The 22924-nt window shown below is 43.3% G+C and overlaps 1 protein-coding gene across 3 annotated transcripts in view; it reads right to left on the bottom strand.

Annotated features, from left to right (window-relative positions):
• atp2a3 (ATPase sarcoplasmic/endoplasmic reticulum Ca2+ transporting 3) overlaps window positions 1-4132 on the bottom strand; it is an 81686-nt gene extending 77554 nt beyond the window's left edge. For 2 of the 3 annotated variants that reach the window (XM_024432636.2, XM_024432635.2), the window contains exons 1-2: window positions 3989-4132; window positions 3700-3838 (exon numbers count right to left, since the gene is read on the bottom strand). In XM_024432636.2, coding sequence (XP_024288404.1) covers window positions 3700-3838; window positions 3989-4078 — 229 coding nt within the window. In that variant the 5' untranslated portion in view covers window positions 4079-4132. Of the gene's footprint in view, window positions 1-3699 lie in introns of all 3 variants that reach the window. The other variant, XM_024432638.2, reaches the window with a different exon arrangement.
• Window positions 4133-22924: the final 18792 nt, after the last annotated feature.

The following is a 22924-nucleotide window of genomic DNA, read 5'->3' as shown; positions in this document are numbered from 1 at the left end:
TGCAGTATTATCAGCATCTCCTGTCTTTTTACTTAAGAAATGCGTTAACAATTTTTGGGGTTAAAATTAAATCTTTATTTTTCCTGCCCCATCCTGAAAGCAGATTAATTTCAATGAAAGTCACGTTCGCAATCATATCGTGTGAAACAATGTACGGGAACGCGAGTGGAGCATTGGGGGGAAGGGGGGCCATAAAGCGGAGAAAATATTTTGTAAAAATGATTACTAGTATTAACATTTTTAAAATTATGCCCAGCTCACAAGGCCCCTTGATGTGAGGCCGGAGGCAATTGCTTCTTCTGCCTAATGGTAAGTCCACCACTGCACATTGAGAGTGGCTTCTTTTACTATGCACACACCGAGTTGCAGTCTTCACAAGTCACACCAGCAGACAAAAAGTGAGTGTCTGGCTGTGCACATGAATGCTTATGAGAGCGGCTGTGCGCGCAAGTGTGTACGGCTAGATGTGTTGCAACCTCCCACCACCTCCTCCCCCCATGGCTTTGTAGAGAAGGTCACGGAGGCGCTGAGACCCGGCCAACTTTCCAACATCTGGGAGTGGGACCAACACAGCTAACTACAGTACTGTACCTAAAACATGATGCATCTGGAGCTAGGAGTTGATCTCAGCACACCAGTAGTACAACAAGTACAGTTTGGAGCTACTGTCAATGTACCAAGTCAACACACAAAAACAAGTACAGTGATCAATCAAATCACTTTATTTTCAGAAAATTAATTGCTGTGAATTTTTTTTTTGAGAAATCACATGCGGATGACATTTGGGAGATCGAGATCAAGGTTGCTTGAAATGCCCTTTTCAAGATAGAAGTGAAGAGACCACATCAGCTAGTGTAGAACATCCTGTTTCACAGTAGACAGTTAGTGCAAATTCATTTCACTAGTTTGGCTGTTCTTCTTAACAGGAAGGAAAGAAGAGAAATACTCTGCTTGTTAGTGTTTGTCACTGTGTGTATATAACAAATAATTAAATCCAACTCATTAACTGACAACCAAGTTTTGACCATATTCAAGTCATCAACCTACCAAAACGTCCCAGTTTTGAGTATGAGATAAAACACATTGTTGAAACTTTTGGTCTAGTCTGACCTCAGACCAGAAAGCCATAACAAAAATGCTTTTCCACCCCTAACAGTTTCAAAATAAAAGAGGATATGGCCTCCACAATGATAGCACAAGTTTGACTAGGGATGAGGGCCTAAAAAAAAAAACAGGCCTAAAACACAAGTCTGTGTGCTAAGCTCCGATAACAAAAGCCACCAACCACCACTGCCAGGGCATTGGTTACATCTTTAACCTCGGACAGTAATACCAACCGTGACGATCTGGATTAAAATGGGGTCTCCCCTCCATTGCCCATGGTCGTGATAATTAGGGAATACACGTGGCAAAACATTTTACAACACATAAAGAGCAAGACCAGATAGACCAGTCCTTTTTAGTTTCCATTAGGTGGCTAATGAACACGACCCCGGTGGTAAGACACTCCATCCAAGGGAGTTCCAGGGCCAGACATAGCGTGAAATAGGCCTCCCGTAGGAATGTTATGCCTGTGTCTACAAAACTGGCACGCCATATATCTCCCACTGGAACGCTGCTAGTACCTACTACAGTGGAGCAGGAAACAAAGTGATCAGAGGGGGTTTCCCTAGTTCATAACCCTTTTTGGTTACTGTACCCCCCAATCTATTATTCAATAGATGTTTCTCTGCCATAAATATGCCCTTATCAGCCTTCCCCTAAGGACAGGGCAATCTGTCCAGGTACCCCCAGAGGTTAGATTACAGGACTTGTTTGTGGCCATGTCTTTGTGTAATGATTATGGCTATATAATAAGTCTACTGCACAGCTCCTGTATGGAAACAACCTGTCCTCATGTCAGAGAGAGAGAGAGAAGTAATCATGGAGGATTTGTAACAGAAATGCATGCCACCCACACAGAACAGTGGCTCCCTCCCTGCAACAAAAACCAAACTCACATCAAGTCATCGCAGTCAACAACAAAAGGTAGATTGTGGTCGGTTTGTCAGTAGAGGGAATGAGCCATTCAGTATTATACACACATACTCAGCTGAGACATGTAGCTACTAAAACAGCTAATAACAACAACACAGCTGTTTAATGTGTTGTTGACTGTGTTGAGAAAGACATAGGCCACGTTCAGTAGGCAAACAGTGTGGAATGTTGCAGATAGAAATGTCATGAAAAGAACTGACAAGATTGTTTATTCTACATGTCAGATAGGCATGTTTGTTCTACTCAATATATTTATATCTGAATGTTCCACAATGTTGTGCCTTGGTGAACGTGACCCTGGTTTACAGCCAAGAAAGGAAAGGGTATTCCCTTAAGCCTTTCTCTGCACACGCAAGAACCCCCCCACACACAGAGAGAGAGAGGAAGTCAGTTCACACAGCTAAAAGTTTAAGATGCTATCTGCAACAAGACATTTTTCCATGAAGTCATCAAAGCCACAGGGTAGGTCTGTGCAACAAAGGACTGCTGTTTCACTCCTACAACACAGTGGCTCTCCTCTATGGCTTAACGACACAAGCCACCATGCAAATGAATGGCAGGGCCATAGACTCAGGAGGAAAGTAGTAACGGTGTTGACAGGTGCCAAGTTCAATCCAACACAAATTAAAGAGCACCAGGTCTACATTCTAGATTTGGGCTTTAACTGGGGGATTAAATACAATAAACTCATGGAACAAAATAAGTTAAGCATTTGGCTGCTGCAGCATCAACACCTTGTAGCCTACAAAAAAAACCTTGTGCACATTGAGCGATGGGCCCTGGAATTGTGTATGCAGATCTCACACACAGGTATAGCTTTCTCTCAGAAGTAGAGTAAGAGAGTTTCCTAATTTTATCAAATGTTCTCATTGTCATTATGGCACTAACTATGTGGGTGTGTTGTGTTAAGCATGTCGTTTTGGCCTCCCCTGTCCCTCCAATGGGGGTGTCATAGTGGAATACAGAATTATCACCTGAAATATCACCTAATGCCACCCTTGATACATAATGCCACTCTTACCCTTGATAAAGTAGCCTAACATAGCGTAAAACCCAAATTGAAACTGTTACAGTATTACACAATTACTACTCTTAATGTGTTGACGTTAATGAACGTGACATAATTACTATACCCCAAAGCCTCCCCATAAATGCATTGCAAAACAGATGTGATATACTTCCTGCCTCAATACAGGCGTTAGATTAATAGCATATCCTATTGATAATCTGGGTCTCGTTTTTTTTACACATAGTCCGTAACCGTGATGAAAAGCGTTCGGGTTCAGTGACTCGATCGTGCGTCCTTCCCACACACACACACACACACACACACACACACACACACACACAACTTTGTGCAGAGCGAGAAACGCAATGTAGCTCGGTAAAGTACGACAAAGGACTTCAAAACAGCGTTGAGTAGCCTCACGCATAAGATCTGTCTAAATATGTAGGCTGGAAGGAACAATTGCAGGCTGTAAAAGACTGATATTCGTGTTTTCAACCTGTTTGTTTTACAATAAGGCGCGGGGAAATAGTTTCAACAATTTCCCTAAACTGGGCAATGATATCCATGCCCGTGATCGAATTGCATTCAACACTCACGCAGGTAAACTGAATAACAGTGAAAATACAACATCATAAACAATGTTTGTTACTCACCGTTAGGTCCATATTTTTCTAAATTGGATTTCACTTGTTCAAGGGTGAGTCCAGTGTTTTCATTCACACTAAAGTTTTCAAAAACTTCAGATGAGGATTTAGTGTGCGCGTTATCCATCTCGGAGGGAGAACTGACTAGCTAAACAATGAAATAAAAAGTCATGTAGTTAAATATATAACATATATTACGACAATAAAGGACTAATAAACAACAGTCGTTTTCTAACGATGTGCCTTGCGTTCAGACTGCCAAGCGGAGGTGGATCTGCCTGCGTAGACGGTCACCTGCCTCCTCTTCTGCGAGCCGACGATTTGATTCCGGATTCCTGTTCGCGACGCTGCTATTTCCCAATAAATACAATTGCAGTCCGCGCTTCATCAAAATCAGAAGGTGTGCTGTGTTGGTACTGCCTCTTCCACAAGTGAGCGTGTTTGAGCACTCCCTTGCGTTCCTATTGGTTGTCATTACCTGAGTGGAGAGCGTTGCTCAACTCCCACATCCTCGACAATACATCCTTTTGGTAAGCCAAATAAGGAAGCCCTTGTCTTCTTGGTTTATATATCTTATGCACTGCATATGAAAAGTCACAGGAGGTAATACTATATCATTCTCAAGTTACATATGTTTCATACATGTCATTAGTTAATGCTTTAAACCAAGGTTATGGATCTCTTCCCCTTTGGCACAAGAGTAGGCCTACGTGCATCATCTTCATGCTGGTACTTAAATAATCGCAAAAACACTAACATTAAATTAATCTTTACTTTTCTTGTACATCTCGGAATAGCGGTGGCCTACATCTCTCTAAATAGTTTGCCAATTGAGTGTAATCAAATGTTGCCTGATCTAATACTACCAGTACCACGCAACTCCTACACAGCACTTAACGTCACACTATGAGGTAGAAGTAGGTGAGTTTAGTGTTATTGAAAGGCCTTGCACCTGAGTCATCCTTCAATCATTCTGACCCTTTCTCAGTTCTGACCTCACCACTTACTGATGTAGTGAAACTGTTCATTTCAGACGTTGCGGTAGGAGTAACCTATACAAGGAAGGGGAAGGGGAAGGTGTAGGTCCAAGTTGTATCCACTTATGTAAGACTCATCAATGTGATGTTACTGCAGTTCGATCTCCTTATCCCTGGCTATGCAGAAGATGAGAAGGCCCCGTACTGTACTGTAGTATAGGTTTCAAGCAATAGGCAGTGGGCTGGGAGGACTACTTTTGGAGTGAGAGGTATAAAGGGAACAAGGTGCTCTAGTTATGTCCTGTCTCACAGCTGGGCTCCTCTATCTCTCACAGCTCTCAACTTATTTATAACTTAGAGCGCTTACATAACTTTCCGAACTATACGGTATAGATCAACTCTGAGAAACAGGCCTCCCACTAGAGGTGGGGAGCTATGGTGGACAGCCTATACTTCCAATGGGGCCAAGATGACTAAATGAAAAGCAAGTCATACATCCCTCACACTGAATCAGGTCAAAGCCAGGTTTGGGCCCCAGGTCTGACTCCCTCTCTGGGTGATGATGTGCCAATTAGACTTCACCTCACTGCAGCCATGCCTTGTCCTACCCATAGTCAGACACCCATGCAGTGGATACGACTGATAGATACAGTGACCACAGTTCAAGGCACCTCTCACTCACAGACAGACTCAAACTCTCCTGCAAAAGTTTTCATCTGATTCTGAAGTCAGTAATAGATGCACATGCTCTTGACATACCAGCACATAAACAACCAACATTGTTTGAATTGTATTTGTGATTGTGTCTGTGGTTGTCTTAATGTGCAATATGAAAGCCATGTGTGAAACAAAAGAGAGCACTTCTGGCTCCACACATTTCTAAGGAACACCTTGGATTCCAAAGTTCTTACGCAAGGGAAATCCTCCCCTTCTCCGTCCTCTCTCTCTCCCTCTCTCCACACAATGGCTGCCTATCCTAGCCACCACTCCAGTCACACAACATTTTCCATACAGCTCTGTCCGTCTGTAAGCGCCCTCCAGCAGCATTTGCCTTCTTTTTTAGTCACAGCCTGCATTTGCATTATGGAAATAAGCAGTGGCCATCCATGCGTGAAGAGATATTTACCTCCCTCTTGCATCCCTGTGTGGTATGCCACACAACTACCTTGTTCAGAGTGAGTCTCTCTGGAATGAATGTCTGTAAAAGGTCTAGTGCAGGCTGTCTTTGTACTTATATGGGCATCTCTTCTTACAACTTATTTGGATGCCTTCCGTTTTTATATCCACAGTTCAGTTTCGTCTCTGGTGCATGTGAATTTGGAATAGATGTTTGTGTGCTTGAATAGTCACTTCATGGTAACGTCAAATACAGTAGATGTCCCTTACAGTTTCTTAGAACCTCAGTCCCTCAGTTGTTTTAATCCTGACAGTGTGTTCCCTGACAGATCCACAGTGCTCTGTGTAAGGACTGACGGCTGCTGCTGCCATTGACTTTCAATCAAGGAGACTTGAAGTGAGACTCAACCACAGTCTGCACTCTGCAGCAGCTGCACCTGACAAGCACACTGAGCAGCAAGTTAGCACCCCCGTCCCCACCCACCTCCCTCCCCTTAATAGGTCTCCCCCTCCTCTCTCAAAGCTTTCCCCCCCTCCCTCCCTTCCTGCACGGAGCTCTCAGGGACTGTTTGTGACGCAGTCTTCAATTCAGAGGGTACCACAGAGGAATTCCACTCTGCCTCACAGCCCTATGAATAGGAATGTCTAATCTAGAAGCAGGGGGGCTCATTTCTACTGCATCTTAATACCAGGTTATGTATCATTTACAACTAAACCCCGTATCCCCCCTTCAACCTGCCAATAATGGTTTGGTCCAATAGCATCTCATTGATAGCAGTGTGTGCTCCGATTGGGCAAAAATGACATCATTTTTATTCATAAACAAAGATAAGAAAACTGAGGGGAACACAGAGAGATGTAAAGATGGAGAGAGAAAAGAGGGAGGGAGAGAGATTAGCTATAAATCTAGCTGGGGGAATAACCGATTGCACAAAAACTTTCATTTTCTCTACTCCATTGGTTTTGATTTATCTTGATATACTGTATCTCTGTGTGATGGGATCAAATATTGGGCCTTTTGACCGGGCAATTTTTCTGCACTGCCTTCCTATACTCAATTTCACTTTCAGTTCCCTCTACGTCAACACTTCACATCAAAACTGACCCCGAACGCACACACACCGTCCTCCTGTCTGCCCAGTCCAAGCACGACTCTATTTGTCACCTAATCATTTTTTGGTGAGGATGAGTCATCACTGCGACGCCTGGCCAATCTCAAACTGTCACTCAGTCATTAATGGAATCAAACATTGTAAAGGAGGCAATTACACCATCCAGATGATGTTTGTTAAATGGCACTGTGTGTGTGTGTGTGTGTGTGTGTGTGTGTGTGTGTGTGTGTGTGTGTGTGTGTGTGTGTGTGTGTGTGTGTGTGTGTGTGTGTGTGTGTGTGTGTGTGTGTGTGTGTGTGTGAGGGCTGTGTGACTTGATGTCCCAGACAAATTGATAGGAGGACCTTGTAAATACAGAAGACAGATGGAGAAAAACTAGCTGAATCATCTCTGGATGATGAACCATAGAGATAGACAGTTTTATCTCCATGGGATGAACAGCCAGGCTCACATCACTCATCATTCACACAGGCTATTATTTAATAAATGTCCCCACATCTCTAGATCACATTGTCTTTAATCTTTATTTTTCTTCCAAAAGGTATGTCATGTTGTCATCTCTTTTGCAAGCAATCTTGCAAAAAATCCGGTGAGGAATCCCGCTCCTACATTATGTGCCTACTGTTGCCATCTGCATCTATTTATAGTTCTGAATATATTTCAACGTTAACTTTTCTTGTCAAAGTTTGAGACGTTATAAAGTAAAGTTCATTGTTTATTGCCCCTATTAAGAAGTTGCCACCACACACATTAATCAAGGTGGACAGAAACCCTATCATTGCACACAAACACAAACTGCACCAAACCCCTGTGTCCCTCAGTGTCTGATGAGAACTCTGTACTATTATCTCCCCACAGGCAAATCAGTGGGCTCCTACACGGCATCCTGCACCATTCTAATGCACCTCACATACAGTCATGTTCCCTATTCAATAGAGGTCACATATAAATAACACACACACATGCACGCACACACACAATGAGCCAGAACCACACACACTTTCAATGTCAAGGACCAAGACCATGATGAAGGAAAGCGCTTATTTTCTAAATGGGATCAATGATTTTCAAATGCAGGATCCGTGCTGCTCGACCTGCCCATTGGTCAGATCAGCATGAAGTTTCTCTTTTTTTTGTCAGCTAGTTCTTTTATAATGTGTGTATGCTCCACAGAGAGCTAATCGAGAAAGAAAAGCATACAGCAAGAACAGAGAGGGACAGAGGAGGACTAAAGAAGACAGATGAAAACAGAGAGGACTAGAAAGAGAGAGAGAGAGAGAGAGAGACACTTTAAGGTGATGCCAGTGACAGGTAGACCCAGACTGATGGACACCTGGGTGCTGTGATAAAAACAGGGCTGGAGTAAAGATTGATTCACAGAAACATCCATTCTTGATTTACAATAGACAGTCAGCAGGCTCAGGCAGCATCACTGTGGTTTTTATTCACAGCACAGCCCTCTCTGAGGAGGATAATACCAGACTGGGTTATTACTGAGCCCATGTGTGTTTGTCTAAGGCTTCACTTCAAACACTGCCCTCAATCCTTCTTCACAGACTGCTTTTTGATGTTCCTCTTCTTTTACCAGAGAGTTCTACCAGAATGCAGATCGGCCCAATCGTACAAACAAATCAAGACATAGCTTTCATTACAAACTTGGGTCAAAACTAAACTATGATTGATGAAGAGAATCCTGAGACACAGGTTCCTGTGAACCTCTGGTCCTCTCGCCCCCTCACCTCTCCTTTACCCAGTGGCATAGTCCTAGAGCATGGCAGGCTGCAGGTCTTCTCTTCCAGACCAATTACTGTGAGCATGACAAGCTGCCAACATGACGGGCAGCCCAGACCCCAGAATTGACAGATCGACACTGCTGCCTTCTCAAAGCATTTACTTGGCTTGCACTGCTGCAGTGCCTACCCCCTGCCAAAATAGAGGGGTCTTTTCTGGGATATAACATAACTTGATGACTGCTGGGTTGGTTTGCAGATTCAAGTATTCAACATTCTCTGTCTCTGTGGAAGATAGTTTTTATAGACATATCAGTCAGAATATCAGTCTATATCAACAGCCTTTTTCAGAGAAAAAAAAAACTTTATTTAATTTGTATTCTAATAGGCCTAGAGATTTCTCCTATGCATATATGAGTTTAATTCAGACGGAAGTCAATGTTTTTCAATGTAAGGTAATCCACCATTTTGGCTGTGGATGGGTAAGGGAAATGTACAGATGATTGCATAGGGGTGAAAGGCATGGAACAAAGTAGTAATTTCCTGTCATATTAAAACAAATAAGGAGTTGATCCTGTAAGGCTGTAGGAGCTTAGCAGTGGACCCTCATAACTAATCCACTCATGTTCCAAGCCTGAGGAGTCACATACACATGCATGCACACACATACACACACTGAGGAGGGGATAGACACACACATACATAACACACAATACAGACACACACACAAACAAACAGAGGAGGTGAACGACAGAGCCATTAAAGATGATCAAATGTTGAGTCTCATTTCCCAGGAGGCTTTGTGCTAATTATCCACTGAAGACGCTGGTTGGCATCAACAACACACACACACACACAAACATCAACACACACACAGAGCGGGGAAAACAGTCATAGGAAAGGAAAGGATTCAGAGCTGTGTGTGTGTGCAGGTGCGTTAGACAGCAGACCCTTGAGCAGAGGGACAGACTAGCTGTCTGTGACAGAGCATTAGGCACAAATCTGCCTTCCACATGTGCTGTCACCCTGCTGACTAGACTCGTCTTGTTTTGGTTTTACACATATAGGTAACTGACAAAATAAAGGAAACACTTGAGTAAATGAGGGAAACAAAGTACATTGAAGGTGTGGTTTCTAAGTTAATTAAGCAATTAACATCCAATCATGCATAAAAATGCCCAGTTACCCATTATTTTGGCTACAATGGCTAGAAGAGATCTCAGTGACTTAAGAGGGGTATCTCAGGAGCATATTTTGTGTGTCACCAGATCTCAACCCAATTGAACACTTATGGGAGATTCTGGAGCGGTGCCTGAGACAGCGGTTTCCACCACCCATTAACAAAATACCAAATGATTGAATTTCTCGTGGAAGAATGGTGTCATATCCCTGCCATAGAGTTCCAGACACTTGTAGAATCTATATGCCAAGGCGCACTGAAGCTGTTCAGGTGGCTTGTGGTGGCCCAAGGCCCTCTTAAGACACTTTGTTGGCGTTTCCTTTATTTTGGCAGTTACCTGTACACAAACACGGGGCGGCAGATAGCCTAGTGGTTAGAGCGTTGGGCCAGTAACCGAAAGTTTGCTAGATCAAATTCCCGAGCTGACAAGGTAAAAATGTAATTCTGCCCCTGATCAAGGCAGTTAACCCACTGTTCCTAGGCTGTCATTGTAAATAAGAATTTGTTCTTAACTGACTTGCCTAGTTAAAGAAAAAAAAAGAGGTAAACAAGAACCTGCATTGCTGTCACTGATTGGTAATTGGAGCTGTCATTCAGTGACCTGAGGAGATGGGTCGTTAATGACAATGCGCATCAAACCTTTTTAGCAAATTGCTTTATTAGAAAAACTAAACTGGATCAATAACCTTTTCATTACATCACTGATTATGTGTCCAGGAGCATAATTATGAGGTATTTTTATCCAATGTTGAAATGTTATCGTGACAAGCCCTTATTAGGCAAGGTGATGTTTGTTATTGCCACCTCACTGATACCGATTAATTATTGACACGATTTAGAGAACTAAAATACTTCCTAAAATGTTTGGTTTTCCATGGGGATTGAATGGCAATGACCCATCCTATTACATGGTACCCTGTCTGTTTAACAGGTTAACTAAGTCGTGAAGAAATCCACTCCATCGACCTAGCACACAGCATCATTTACCTTTGGCCAGTCGAATAGTGTGTGCCATTTTCCCTTCTTACTGAATTAAGTGTCCCTGCTCTCTAATGCTCAGAGAAGAGCAGGCAGAGTTCTCTGCTTTTTGTCCTAGCAGGTGACCTGTCAGACTAAAGCTGCGGTTTCAGAAGGACTAACCTAAACGTAGTGGCGTTTCTTTCTTTCTGGTCCTGTTGGGGGAGGTTCTCTTCTGCACTGTTCAACCAATCCGGTAAATGTGGAGGAGGTAAGATGGAGTGTCGCCTTGTTATCATCCAAAAGCCTTAGTCCGGTCACAGATCTCTTTCAATTTCCCCTGAAAACCAGATCTCTCCGTACCTAACAACCCCGCTGAGGGTGCAGAAGGACTTGACAGAGCTTGGCATTTGATTGGCTCCCTGGTGAATAAAGAAGGTTGCACCAGATGGAACGGACAGAGGTGGTTAACGGGATTGTAGTACTGCTGGAGCGCAGGGCAGCGGAACACCCTCACTTTTTTCAATTTGAGAATACACAGGGCTGGTAAAACTAATTCTGGAAGATATATTCTAATAAATTCCAAATAAATATTTAGTTACCACTAAAATTCCATGAAAAAACAAATAAATACTGTGTGTATAGCAGCCTAGAGGTAGGTAAATGGTGGTTTCTTCTCTGTCTTCTCTCTGGCAGTGTAGGCTACTGCGCACTGCGGAGGCCAATCTGAGGCTTGACCACTTTGGCCAATTAAAAACTTGGCAGTGTCACACCCTGATCTGTTTCACCTGTCATTGTGATTGTCTCCACCCCCTCCAGGTGTCGCTTATTTCCCCTGGTGTATTTATCCCTGTGTTTCCTGTCTCTCTGTGCTAGTTTGTCTTGTATGTTCAAGTCAACCAGCGTGTTTTTCCCTGTGTGCCTGCTTTTCTATTCTCTTTTACTAGTCCTCCAGGTTTTGACCTTTGCCTGTTTTTCTGGACTCCATTCCTACCTACCTGCCTACCTGCCTGACCTCAAGCCTGCTTGCCATTCTTTACCTCTGGAACTCTGAACTGGTTTTGACCTTTTTCCTATCCATGACCATTCTCTTGCCTACCCCTTTTGGATTGTAAATAAACATCTTGGACTCTAACCATCTGCCTCTTGTGTCTGCATCTGGGTCTCGCCTTGTGCCCTCAGGCAAAATGTGAGAGTGGGTTTAGCCACATTAACCTTAACACACCAATGAGATCAAGGATCCAGAGGCTGGTGTTCATAAAACTCCACGGACCCCCTCTTGCACTGCACAGTGGAACCCAGATATATAACCACTTGGTTACAGCGACACCATTCTACCAAGGACACCCAAACCAGAGTAGTCACTGCAAGGCCCAAGGAGCCTCGGATAGATTGGCCATATGGCAATTCGGACAAATGCCAGATGGAATGGACCATTGTTTAGTTGGGTGGGCTTTTTCATATGGAAAAATGAAAGGTGACATGGCCGGTGGCCTAGTTAAAAAAAATATATATATATATATTTTTTTTTTAATTAAATAATATTTTTGCACAATTTCTCTTATACTAATCTATAATGAGCCTTTGGCTGATAAGTGGGCAACGGCCACCAAGATAGGCCGGCTCGGTTTTCTGATAGGCTGTGGTCACGCAAACTTAGATTCCAAGTCTAACACGGCATCAGCAAAGAGACCTGCTCTGACATCAGTTAGACAGTCAAGATCATGGATTGAAAAAAACAGAAAGGGTTCCTATAAACTTATAAAGACCACATTCTACATTGTCACCTTATTCAAAATGTCCTATTTTGGACAGCTAAACCCCTTATTTGGCAAACAGTAAAGTGCATTATCATATGATTCCTGTAATGAAAGTGTGCACTATTTCACTGGGCCCTGCTGCTGTAATGAGCGAGCCACTCTCCTCTCCCCCATGCGCTTGTGACATGCGCAAGTGAGAACATTATTCTGATTGTATAACATTTCAAAATGTAACTGCGGGAAATACAGCTTTGGAAGCTTTGTTTCTATAACGTTTCAAGTAAGACCCAAGTGCTGACTGTTGAAGTATCAATGTTTATTACAGCAACAGGGGCAGGAAAACGACAGGTCAAGGCAGGCAGGGGTCCATAATCCAGAGTGGTGGGGCAACGGTACAGGACGGCAGGCAGGGTCAGGTCAGGCAAAGTGGTCAGGCAGGGGGGCGCCTACCTTGGGCGCATACCTGGTTGAGTGGGGTGTCGGCGTTGGAATTCAGAGATGAGGCCTGGGTCCAGGATGTCCCTAGCGGAGACCCAGCACCTCTCCTCCGGGGCATAACCCTCCTAGTCAACAAGGTACTGGAACGGAAACCCCTTCCCCGAAGTCGAACCTTCAGGAGACGTCTCACCCTGTACGCTGGTTGGCCGTCGATGAGAGGGGTGGGCCTGGAAACAGGAGACATGGCTGTGAGACATTTACATCTAGACACATGAAAAGTAGAAAGTATACGGAGGGTACGGGGCAACAGAGGATGAACAGCAGGGGGTCTAATGATCTTGGAGGAAGGAAGGTCTCGTTTTCCGGGGGTGTAGCCGCTGGGCTAAAGTGGTGTGCCAGCGCATCCGGCTTAACATCCTTGGGTACCGGTCAGTGTTGTGGAAGCGGAGTGGCCCGGGCCTTACTGAACCCCTCCCGGAGGTCCTGGTACTCCGTGGGAATAGCAGAGAGGTCCGGGGAAATTCACAAGCCCCCAGGAAGAATAGCAGAGAGGTCCGGGGCACGCAGAGCTGTTTTCAGGCAATGAGTATGGCAGAACGGGCTCCAGCCTACAATGGTACAAGTAGACCAGTCAATTGAGGGATTGTGTTGCTGGAGCCAAGATAATCCCAATACCACAGGAACCTGCAGAGACTCAACTAGCAGGAATTGGATTGTCTCGATGTGGTTCCCCGAAACTTGTAGGTTGATGGGGGTAGTATGGTGGGTGACCTGGCCTATAGAACGCCCGTTCAGCGCTCTAACATTCATGGGAAAGGAGAGGGGTTGAGTGGGGATGCCCAGCTTGGACGCAAGGGTAACGTCCATAAGTCTCATATCAACCCCTGAGTCTATGAGTATCTGGAGAGACTTGGACTGATCGCCCCACAGCAGGGTGGCATGAAGAGGGGGGCGAGTAGAGGAAGAAGCTAAATTGTCCTTAGGACCCACCAGAGTACTCATTCCTACCAATGAGTTAGGTCTCTTGAAGGGACAGGTAGACATGACAGTACCGCAATACAACTCTGGGTGTTAAGTCTGTGTAAGCGTTTGGCTGGAGACAGCCTAGCCCTGCTGAGCGGCATCGGCTTGGGAAGAGGTAAATCAGCAGTCTTTGAAGGCTCTTGGAGTAACTCTGGTAAGCTCGGATCCTCTCGGGGACATAGACGCTGGGGACATCTGGAGTCCATCAGATGCAAGATGGGATCTTTGAGTGAGAGTTTGGAACCGCAATCATACCTCTTCTCCCTCCTACGTTCCCGTAGCCGTTCATCGATCCAAATGGTTAAAGAGATGAGTGAGTCGAGATCCGTCTGTAGTTCCCGGGCTGCAAGTTTGTCCTTTACTTCCTCCGATACTCCGTGCAGGAACGTGTCGAACAGCGCTTCCAGGTTCCAGGCACCCTCTGTGACTACCGCATAGTCTGCCACACTGAGGGAGTCCTGCACCGCCATGGCCCAGGCGAGTGCCCTCCCGGACATCAGCGTAATGATGTACGCTATCCTCGAGCGGTCTGAGGGGAACGAAGAAGGCTGCAGCTAGAAAATGAGGGAGCACTGGGAGGGAAAGGCCCGACAGGTTCTGGAATCTCCATTGTAGCGCTCCAGGGGAGGAGGGTGAAACCGGGGTGACGGCGCTGCTACCAGCCGGGTTACTGAGGGGCTGGGGTGTTATCGTCGTGGTAGGCTGCCTAGTAGGCAACCCACGGAATTGCTCCCGCAATGCGTCCAAAGCTAGGTCATGATGTTCGGCCACGGCCTGGAACCCTTCCATCAGACCGCGAAGCAACTCCTCGTACCTACCAATGGTGGCTCCTTGGGAGGATATGGCGTTGTGGAGCTGGTCTAAGTCTGCTGGGTCAGTCATGGCCAGTTCCTACTATAACATTTCAGGTAAGACCCAAGTGCAGACTGTGTTGAAGTAACAATGTTTATTACAGCAACAAGGTCAAGGCAGGCAGGGGTCGATAATCCAGAGTGGTGGGGCAAAGGTACAGGACGGCAGGCAGGCTCAGGGTCCGGCAGAGTGGTCAGGCAGGCGGGCTCAGAGTCCGGACAGGTAAGGGTCAAAACCAAGAGGGCGAGAAAAAGAGAGACTGGGGAAAAGCAGGAGCTGAGAAAAACACTGGTTGACTTGACAGACAAACAAAGAACACAGGTATAAATGCACAGGGGATAATGGGGAAGATGTGCAACACCTGGAAGGGGGGTGGAGACAATCACAAGGACAGGTGAAACAGAGCAGGGCGTGAGTCTCCTTGTCCTTGTCAATGAGAGGAGGGCCTCAGCTTTCGGTAGGTATAATGTTTTTCTTCTCAACAATTCATATTCAGCTCATTAGCAACTATTCTTCTCAACTCCCATTCACTGTTTGATGAATACATGGCTACTATCAGCGGGTAGTATATTTAGAGTTAGTGTGTTTTGCGCTTGCAATTTCTCAGCTGTTGAACGCCAAATTAATTAGCCTCTGATATTAGTTAGTGCACATAAAGACGTATGCAGTTCATCTCTATTGAACAAAAAAAGGAAATTATGGAGTCCTATTTTGACCATTAGAAAGTAGCAATTAGATGAAACAACGTATTTATTGAATATCTCAGTAGTGGAGAGTGGGGTAAGTTGAGCCAAAGAGTTAATTGAGACACCCTTTGTTTCTAGGAAACCATATACAAAATGAATCATGTGACCAAATATTTAGGAAGAGGTCATCACTTCATGAAGTCTGTGAAGGAAGCGGTAAGCAAATTGGGACCAAAAAACAGATTTTCACCAAGTCCAGTTAATTTATTGTGTGATAGGTTTTATGATTCTTGTATCTAAATCAAAGTAGACCCTTTTAAGATAGTTTTTTTAACATCAATTGGGGTCTCTATAAGCTACAATATGAAGCCCGAAACCTATCATGAAAGTGCATGCTTGTAGCTGTGTTGGATAATATAGTCAAAAAGTTTTTCTTGGGGTAAGTTGAGCTAATGGCCACCATGCCCCCATACAAATTATGATGATTTTTTCAGTTTTAGCGGTGTGTGCAGTGATGTGGGCTGGTGTGGATGAAATGCCAGGGACTAATTCTTGTCCCAGGCTGCCCCTGCCCTCTCTGGAGTTGCTGTAGCCCTGTTTGGGATATTTAGCCGATATTGGCTATGGTTGAAACGCAGGGACCATTCTATTCTTGGTATGTTAGCGTGGGCAATTGGAAATGTGAATTGGGCCAAGATGGAGGTAATAAATTCTACGTAGTAATGATTCATGTTCACTACTTGGTCAATTGATTTGATAGCATGTTCAATCTTGCAAATACATTTTGTGAATTGATACTTCACCTGGAAGCTGGTTCCCACATATGCTTAGGAGTTCCCACATGTTCTGAGCACTTGTTGGCTGCTTTTCCTTCACTCTGCAGTCCAACTCATCCCAAACCATCTCAATTGGGTTGAGGTTGGGTGATTGTAGAGGCCAGGTCATCTGATGCAGCACTCCATCACTCTTCATCTTGGTCAAATAGCCCTTACACAGTCTTGAGGTGTGTTGGGTCATTGCCCTGTTGAAAAACAAATGATAGTCCCACTAAGCGCAAACCAGATGGGATGGCGTATCGCTTCAGAATGCTGTGGTAGCCATGCTGGTTAGCTGTGTCTTGAATTCTAAAATAAATCACTGACTTTGTCTCCAGCAAAGCACCCCCACACTATCAACCCTCCTCCATGCTTCACGGTGGGAACCACACATGCAGAGACCATCCGTTCACCTACTCTGCGTCTCACAAAGACACACCGGTTGAAATAAAAAATGTGGACTCATCAGACCAAAGGACAGATTTCCACCGGTCTAATGTCCATTGCTTGTGTTTCTTGGCCCAAGCAAGTCTATTCTTATTATTGGTGTCCTTTAGTATTGGTTTCTTTGCAGCAATTTGACCATGAAGGGCTGATTCACGCAGTCTCCTCTGAACAGTTGATGTTGAGATGTGTCTGTTACTTGAAGCATTTATTTGGGCTGCAATTTCTGAGGCTGGTAACTCTAATGAACTTATCCTCTGCAGCAGAGGTAACTCTGGGTCTTTCCTGTGGCCTTTCCTGTGGCGGTCCTCATGACAGCCAGTTTCATCATAGCGCTTGATGGTTTTTGCGACTGCACCTGAAGAAACCTTCAAAGTTCTTGAGATTTTCCGTATTGACTGACTTTCATGTCTTAAAGTAATGATGGACTGTCGTTTCTCTTTGCCTATTTGAGCTGTTCTTGTCAACTGTATTCCAGTATATCGTAGCTCTAACAGAGAAGGCCGACTGGACGATTTTACTGTGTCGAAAAGGGACAACGCAATCCCCTCTAGTTACTGCCCTTGTTATCCCGGAGGTGCTTTCCTTGAGCATGATATACCGGCATAGGGGTGGAGGGGCAAGACCATGCAGGATCTTAAAGACAAGGCTTGCATCTACATGATGATTAAAGCTATACAGACTAAATAAATTATGCTTGTAAATTATATGACAATGGTGGTAACTGTTTGGTTTGTTATCAAAAATCTTAAGTGTTTGTTGTAGAGTGATTCAATTGGTTTCAGAATAGTAGCTCCTTCTTGTGACCAGCATGTGATGCAAAGTCTCAAATGTGATAAGATCATAGCATGCATATATAGTTTGTCGGCCTCCAGGGGAAGGAAAGGTCTTTATAAACCTAAAGTTGGATAATCCAAACTTAACCCTGTTAACCACCTTTTTCACATGTTTCTTAAATGTCAAGTTGGAGTCCAAAATGACACCAAGATACCTGAAGTTAAACACAACTTTCAGATTCTCCCCATTAACAAGAACAGCTCATTGGGAAGAATCAATGGATTTCTTAGAGAAGTACATACAAGCAGTCTTGTCGATATTTAAATGCAGGCAATAATTAGTCATCCATTTAGAAACATGTACCATAGCTTCAGTTAACTTGTTAACAACCAATTGTCTATTTTGTTTGTGTACATACAGAACTGTATCGTCTGCATATGTACATCTGCATGTTAACTTGTGGAAAAGCAAGTGGGAGATCCTTTATATAGATGGTAAACAGAAAGGGGGATAATATTGACCCTTGTGGGACCCCAATGTTATAGTAAAGAGATTCTGACCCCAAACGAACCCTTTGACTTCTGTTTGTCAGATAGGAATACATCCAACTAATGACTTCAGTGGACACATTAAGGGAGGATAGCTTGGATAGGAGGACCTCATGATTCCCTGTCACAGTCGTGTGTATAGGTGGCAGGGAAGTCAGGCGCAGGAGAATTAAACTTGGTAAAATGGAGTAATTTAATAAAACAACTCCAAAAACCATAAACACAAATGAAACAAATTGGGTACTAGGACCCGTCGCGCACCAAATACAAACAACACGAAACTGAACATAAAACAATCTCTGACAAAGACATGATGGGAAACAGAGGGTTAAATACACAACAGGTAATGGATGGGATTGAAACCAGGTGTGTAGGAAGACAAGACAAAACCAATGGAAAATTAAAAATGGATCAATGATGGCTAGAAGACCAGTGACGTCGACCGCCGAGCACCACCCGAACAAGGAGAGGCATCGACTTCGGCAGAAGTCGTGACATTCACAGTATCAAAGGCCTTTTTAAGATCCAAAAAGACTGTTCTGACGTCACCACCTATATCCAGTTTAGATTTAATGCACTCCAAAAAATAGCAATTGGCTGTTTCGGTAGAATGGTTAGTTCTGAATCCAAATTGCATTTGATGTATGTAGTTGCCCTGAATGAGGTGATCAGTCAGATGATCAGCCAACCATCTTTCAGCTACTTTTGATAGCACTGGAAGAATGCTTATAGGTCAGTAATTTTCCACCAGTGTTGGGTCATCAGATCTTAAAACAGGTATCATTGCAGCAGACTTCCAAGCATTGGGGAAGAAACCATATTTGATGGACAGATTAACTAGATGTACAATAGGGGCAATCAGAGAATATTTGTGTCTCTTCAGGAATACAGTGTCGAGACCAAGTACATATTTTGACCTAGAGCTCCTGAAGTAGCTAACAATACTGTCCACTGCTGACGCTGAGATTTCAGGAATTCTGAATATTGGTTTATTACTGTGGCCTTGGTTGAAAGTCTTTGAGCCAGTTCCCTGACAGTCAACAAAAACATTGTTAAAGGTGGTGGATATGAAATTGGAGTCTTGAATTAGAATCCCATTAACCTATTATTCATGATGTTTTTTGGGCTTTTCAGCTCCTCTCCCTGTTTAGTTTGTTGAGATTTTCACAAATCATTTTGCTTTGTCATTTCCTTTTGCTTCATTGATCACTTCATTGCTTTTTTAAATATTCCTAACCACCTTATTATACTAAATTAGCTAGCCCTGTAGCTAACTCCTACTGTTATGGTGGTTCAGTTACTGTAGGTTTTTATAGCCTAATTGTTTCTGAGTTAGCTAGCTAGCTGGATAGCTAGTCTCAGTCTGGATGCGCACAGTTACTTGGCTCTCCACTTAAACTGTGTGAACGTCATGTCTTTGTCCCCCAAAGCCCAGATTCTAGAGGCTGCATGGCCATTAGAGTGCTTCTCCACACCATATTGAAATGAAAGTAGTTTATCAAATGTTCATCCATTTCGTCTGTCCTCAACTCAATCCAGAATAACATCCGGCTAACAGCAATGGACTGTATGGCATGTTCTGAACAATGGGAAAGTCCACAATGTGTGTGTGTGTGCATGTGCGCACACACACATTGTGTGAGTGTGATGAGTGTCTTTATTATTGTTCAACATTTTATAATCATATTCTTTAATCCCCAGGCTGGAACCACTTTGGCTGAATATCTACACTAGGCGAACAAAGAACAAGAGACTTTGTTCAACCCTTTGTTCTGAGTCTCGGGGACAATCACTTCTTCTCCCTGGCATTCATGAATGGGCAGGCTCTGGAGCAGAAGATATCATGTTTCGTTGTTGTTTTACATATATTCCTATTGAAAATTGATACCTGGTCGGGGTTGAGGGAATAGAGGGTAAAGTGTTTACTTTTCTTCAGCCCCTTTCCTCAGCTTTAATTGGTAGGGCTGCTTTGATTTTTACATTTTGGATTGTGCTTCTAAAGGAGTTGTTTATTTGTGTGTTCCTTATTTGTTCATCTTTTGTAGCTGAAATTAATATCTGAAATAAACGTTTTGTATTTTATCGACAATTTGTCAAGATTGGCCATACAGTGTGTCAGTGTTTTAAGAATTTCATAGACTATGTAGTAACATTGATTGTTATTGTTAGAAGTATTTGTACCTTTAGAAAATGTATAGATTCTGTAATAGAGTGTAATAGACTGTAATAGAGTTCCTAAGTATTCCCTGAATGTTTTGCAAGTGTCTCACGCAAATCGGAAGGACGCCTTTTTTCACAGACGATTGCACTCTCTCGAAGGAATCTCCAAATGGGGAAAAAAAGATTCTCTCCTCCCAAAGGCACGAAACCATGACTGTGCAACTGGAAACATTTGTGACTGGGAATCATTTTTTTGTGAATTTTTTATTTAATGCATACAGTCTTTTCTTTTTACAAAAAGGTCCACTTTCAAAACACATCAATTAATTTGGACTACAAGAGTCGAGGTCTAATGACAATCGCCGAATGTCACTTTTTGGTGTTCTGTAACAGATGTCTCTTTCCATTCATCAAATGGCGTGTGCACAGTTTACTGTTTGGATTTTGGAAGCTGGAATTATTTTGGAATGGACGAACTTGTCCAGGTAGCCTACTTTGGGAAGTTATTTGGGGGGGGGGGTGCCAGACCGAGTCAAGACCGAGACCGGGAGAGGGAAAAGGGGTACAAGACCGAGGCAAGACCAGAAAAAATGTAATTTAAGACCATGATTAATTTCTGTGTTAATATTTCAGAACAGTGTATGGATTCTTTAGACATTCAGAATAGTTGAAAAAAATGCATGCGGAGGAAAAATAGAGCCACTCTACAAATTATTACTAACCCAAACACACTGGGAAGCAATTACTATCTGCAAAGTAGTTCAAATGGTGTCAGTTCCTGTTTAAACTTTAGGTCACCGGTTACTTGCTAAACGTAAAATGTTTTTTGCAACGGGAAGTAATAGTTGTACATTTCGATTGGGAAATGCTTAATGGTTGTGTTTTTGTATTCTTATAATTGGGACCTACTGGTTTATTTTGTCAGAGTTTATGGACTATGTATCCTTTAACATCATGCTATGTGTGACTGCTGTCTTCCCATCTGTCCTAAGCAGCGGTGTAGTGGTGCCTGGAGAAGTGGGTATACTATCATTTGGACAAAAAGTTCCCAAACAGCCCTCCCATCAAAAGCCACCCTGTGTGAAAAATCCTATGTTTTTTTTAATGAGTTTTCTTATAGATTTGTCTGATTTTCACTCTCAAAATCTCACCTTTTTTTTGTTATATAGACCATCACATTTTTGTCTTTTTTCTAAGTCCACAACAATGGTTAAACCACATCAATCTGATTGGGTGGGCCTGTCAGGGCCTGGCTCCCCATTTGGTGGGCCGGTGTCCACCCAGGCCCATCTATGACTGCGCCCCTGATGGAAACAATGCATGATGACAATTGCTCATCAAAAGTAGCCTAACCAATACAAAACCTTTTCAATAGCTGGTTTGCATACCCATTGTTGCCTTAGTTAGCATTTACTGGTAGATATCACAAGTTGAAATGTCTTTCCTACCCTTCCGGCTACCGATGTCATTCTTCTGTGAGCTGCTCCTTGCCAAAATCAGTTGAGAGCTGCAAACTTGTGCTGCCTGCATTCCGCTGAAACTAGGCTAGCTTGTGTAGGCTACATTGTGCATGATTTCTCTATTGTCCTACATAATTGATAAATCATTTTCCTCCACTATGCTACTTTGATACACATCAGTGGGGATTAAGAAGTACGTAATGCCCACTGAAAAAAGTGGGTATACGGTTTTTATACAGTATTTGGTTTATATATTTGGTTTATATATTTGGCCTGGCGAAGCGATTTTATGCTCTGACTGAATGGAAGCTGATAATTATGAGTTATTTTACTCTGCGGGTCTCGGGCCGGTCTCAGGAAGAAATTATGAGTCCTCACTGTCAGAGACTGGGTCAAGATCAAGCACAAATGTATCCAACACAGAGACAAGACCGAGACACTCAATATGTGGTCTCAAAACCGGACTCGAGACCGGTCTCGAGTACTACAACACTGGGTGGCCGTACTCATTTTGGGTGTTGGTATAGGTGTCAGTACTTATTTTGGGTGCTGGTATAGGTGTCAGTACTCATTTTGACAGTGGTGGAAAAAGTACCCAATTGTCATACTTCAGTAAAAGTAAAGATACCTTAATAGAAAATGACTCAGTCACCCAGCAAAATACTACTTGGGTAAAAGTCTAAAAGTATTTGGTTTTAAATATATTTAAGTATCAAAAGTAAATGTAATTGCTAAAATATACTTAGGTATCAAAAGTACAAGTATACAGTGAGGGAAAAAGTATTTGATCCCCTGCTGATTTTGTACGTTTGCCCACTGACAAAGAAATGATCAGTCTATAATTTGAATGGTAAATAATTCAACATTCTTTATATTGGGCAAACCAGACGGCACAATTTAGGAATGCAGTGGAGTAAAAGTTGTCAAAAATATAAATAGTAATGTCAAGTACAGATACCCAGAAAAACTAATTAAGTAGTACTTGAAAGTATTTTTACTTTGTACTTTACACCACTGAATTTTGGGTGCTGTTATAGGTGTCGGTACTCGTCATATTTTGGATCCAACAGTAGGTGCTGTTACTCTGTACTCCAGTGAGCAATAGCCCAACTCAAGCACTGCAGCCTAACTCTACAGTTGGTTACATAGTGTTGTGTTATGATCTTATGAGCAGCGGCGACCCGTCATTCAGGGCAGTT

The sequence above is a fragment of the Oncorhynchus tshawytscha genome, linkage group LG09 (genome assembly GCF_018296145.1).
Source record: "Oncorhynchus tshawytscha isolate Ot180627B linkage group LG09, Otsh_v2.0, whole genome shotgun sequence".
NCBI classification, from domain to species: domain Eukaryota; kingdom Metazoa; phylum Chordata; class Actinopteri; order Salmoniformes; family Salmonidae; genus Oncorhynchus; species Oncorhynchus tshawytscha.
The sequence above is the reverse complement of the archived record's forward strand: the minus strand, read 5'-3'. Positions and strand labels throughout refer to the sequence as shown.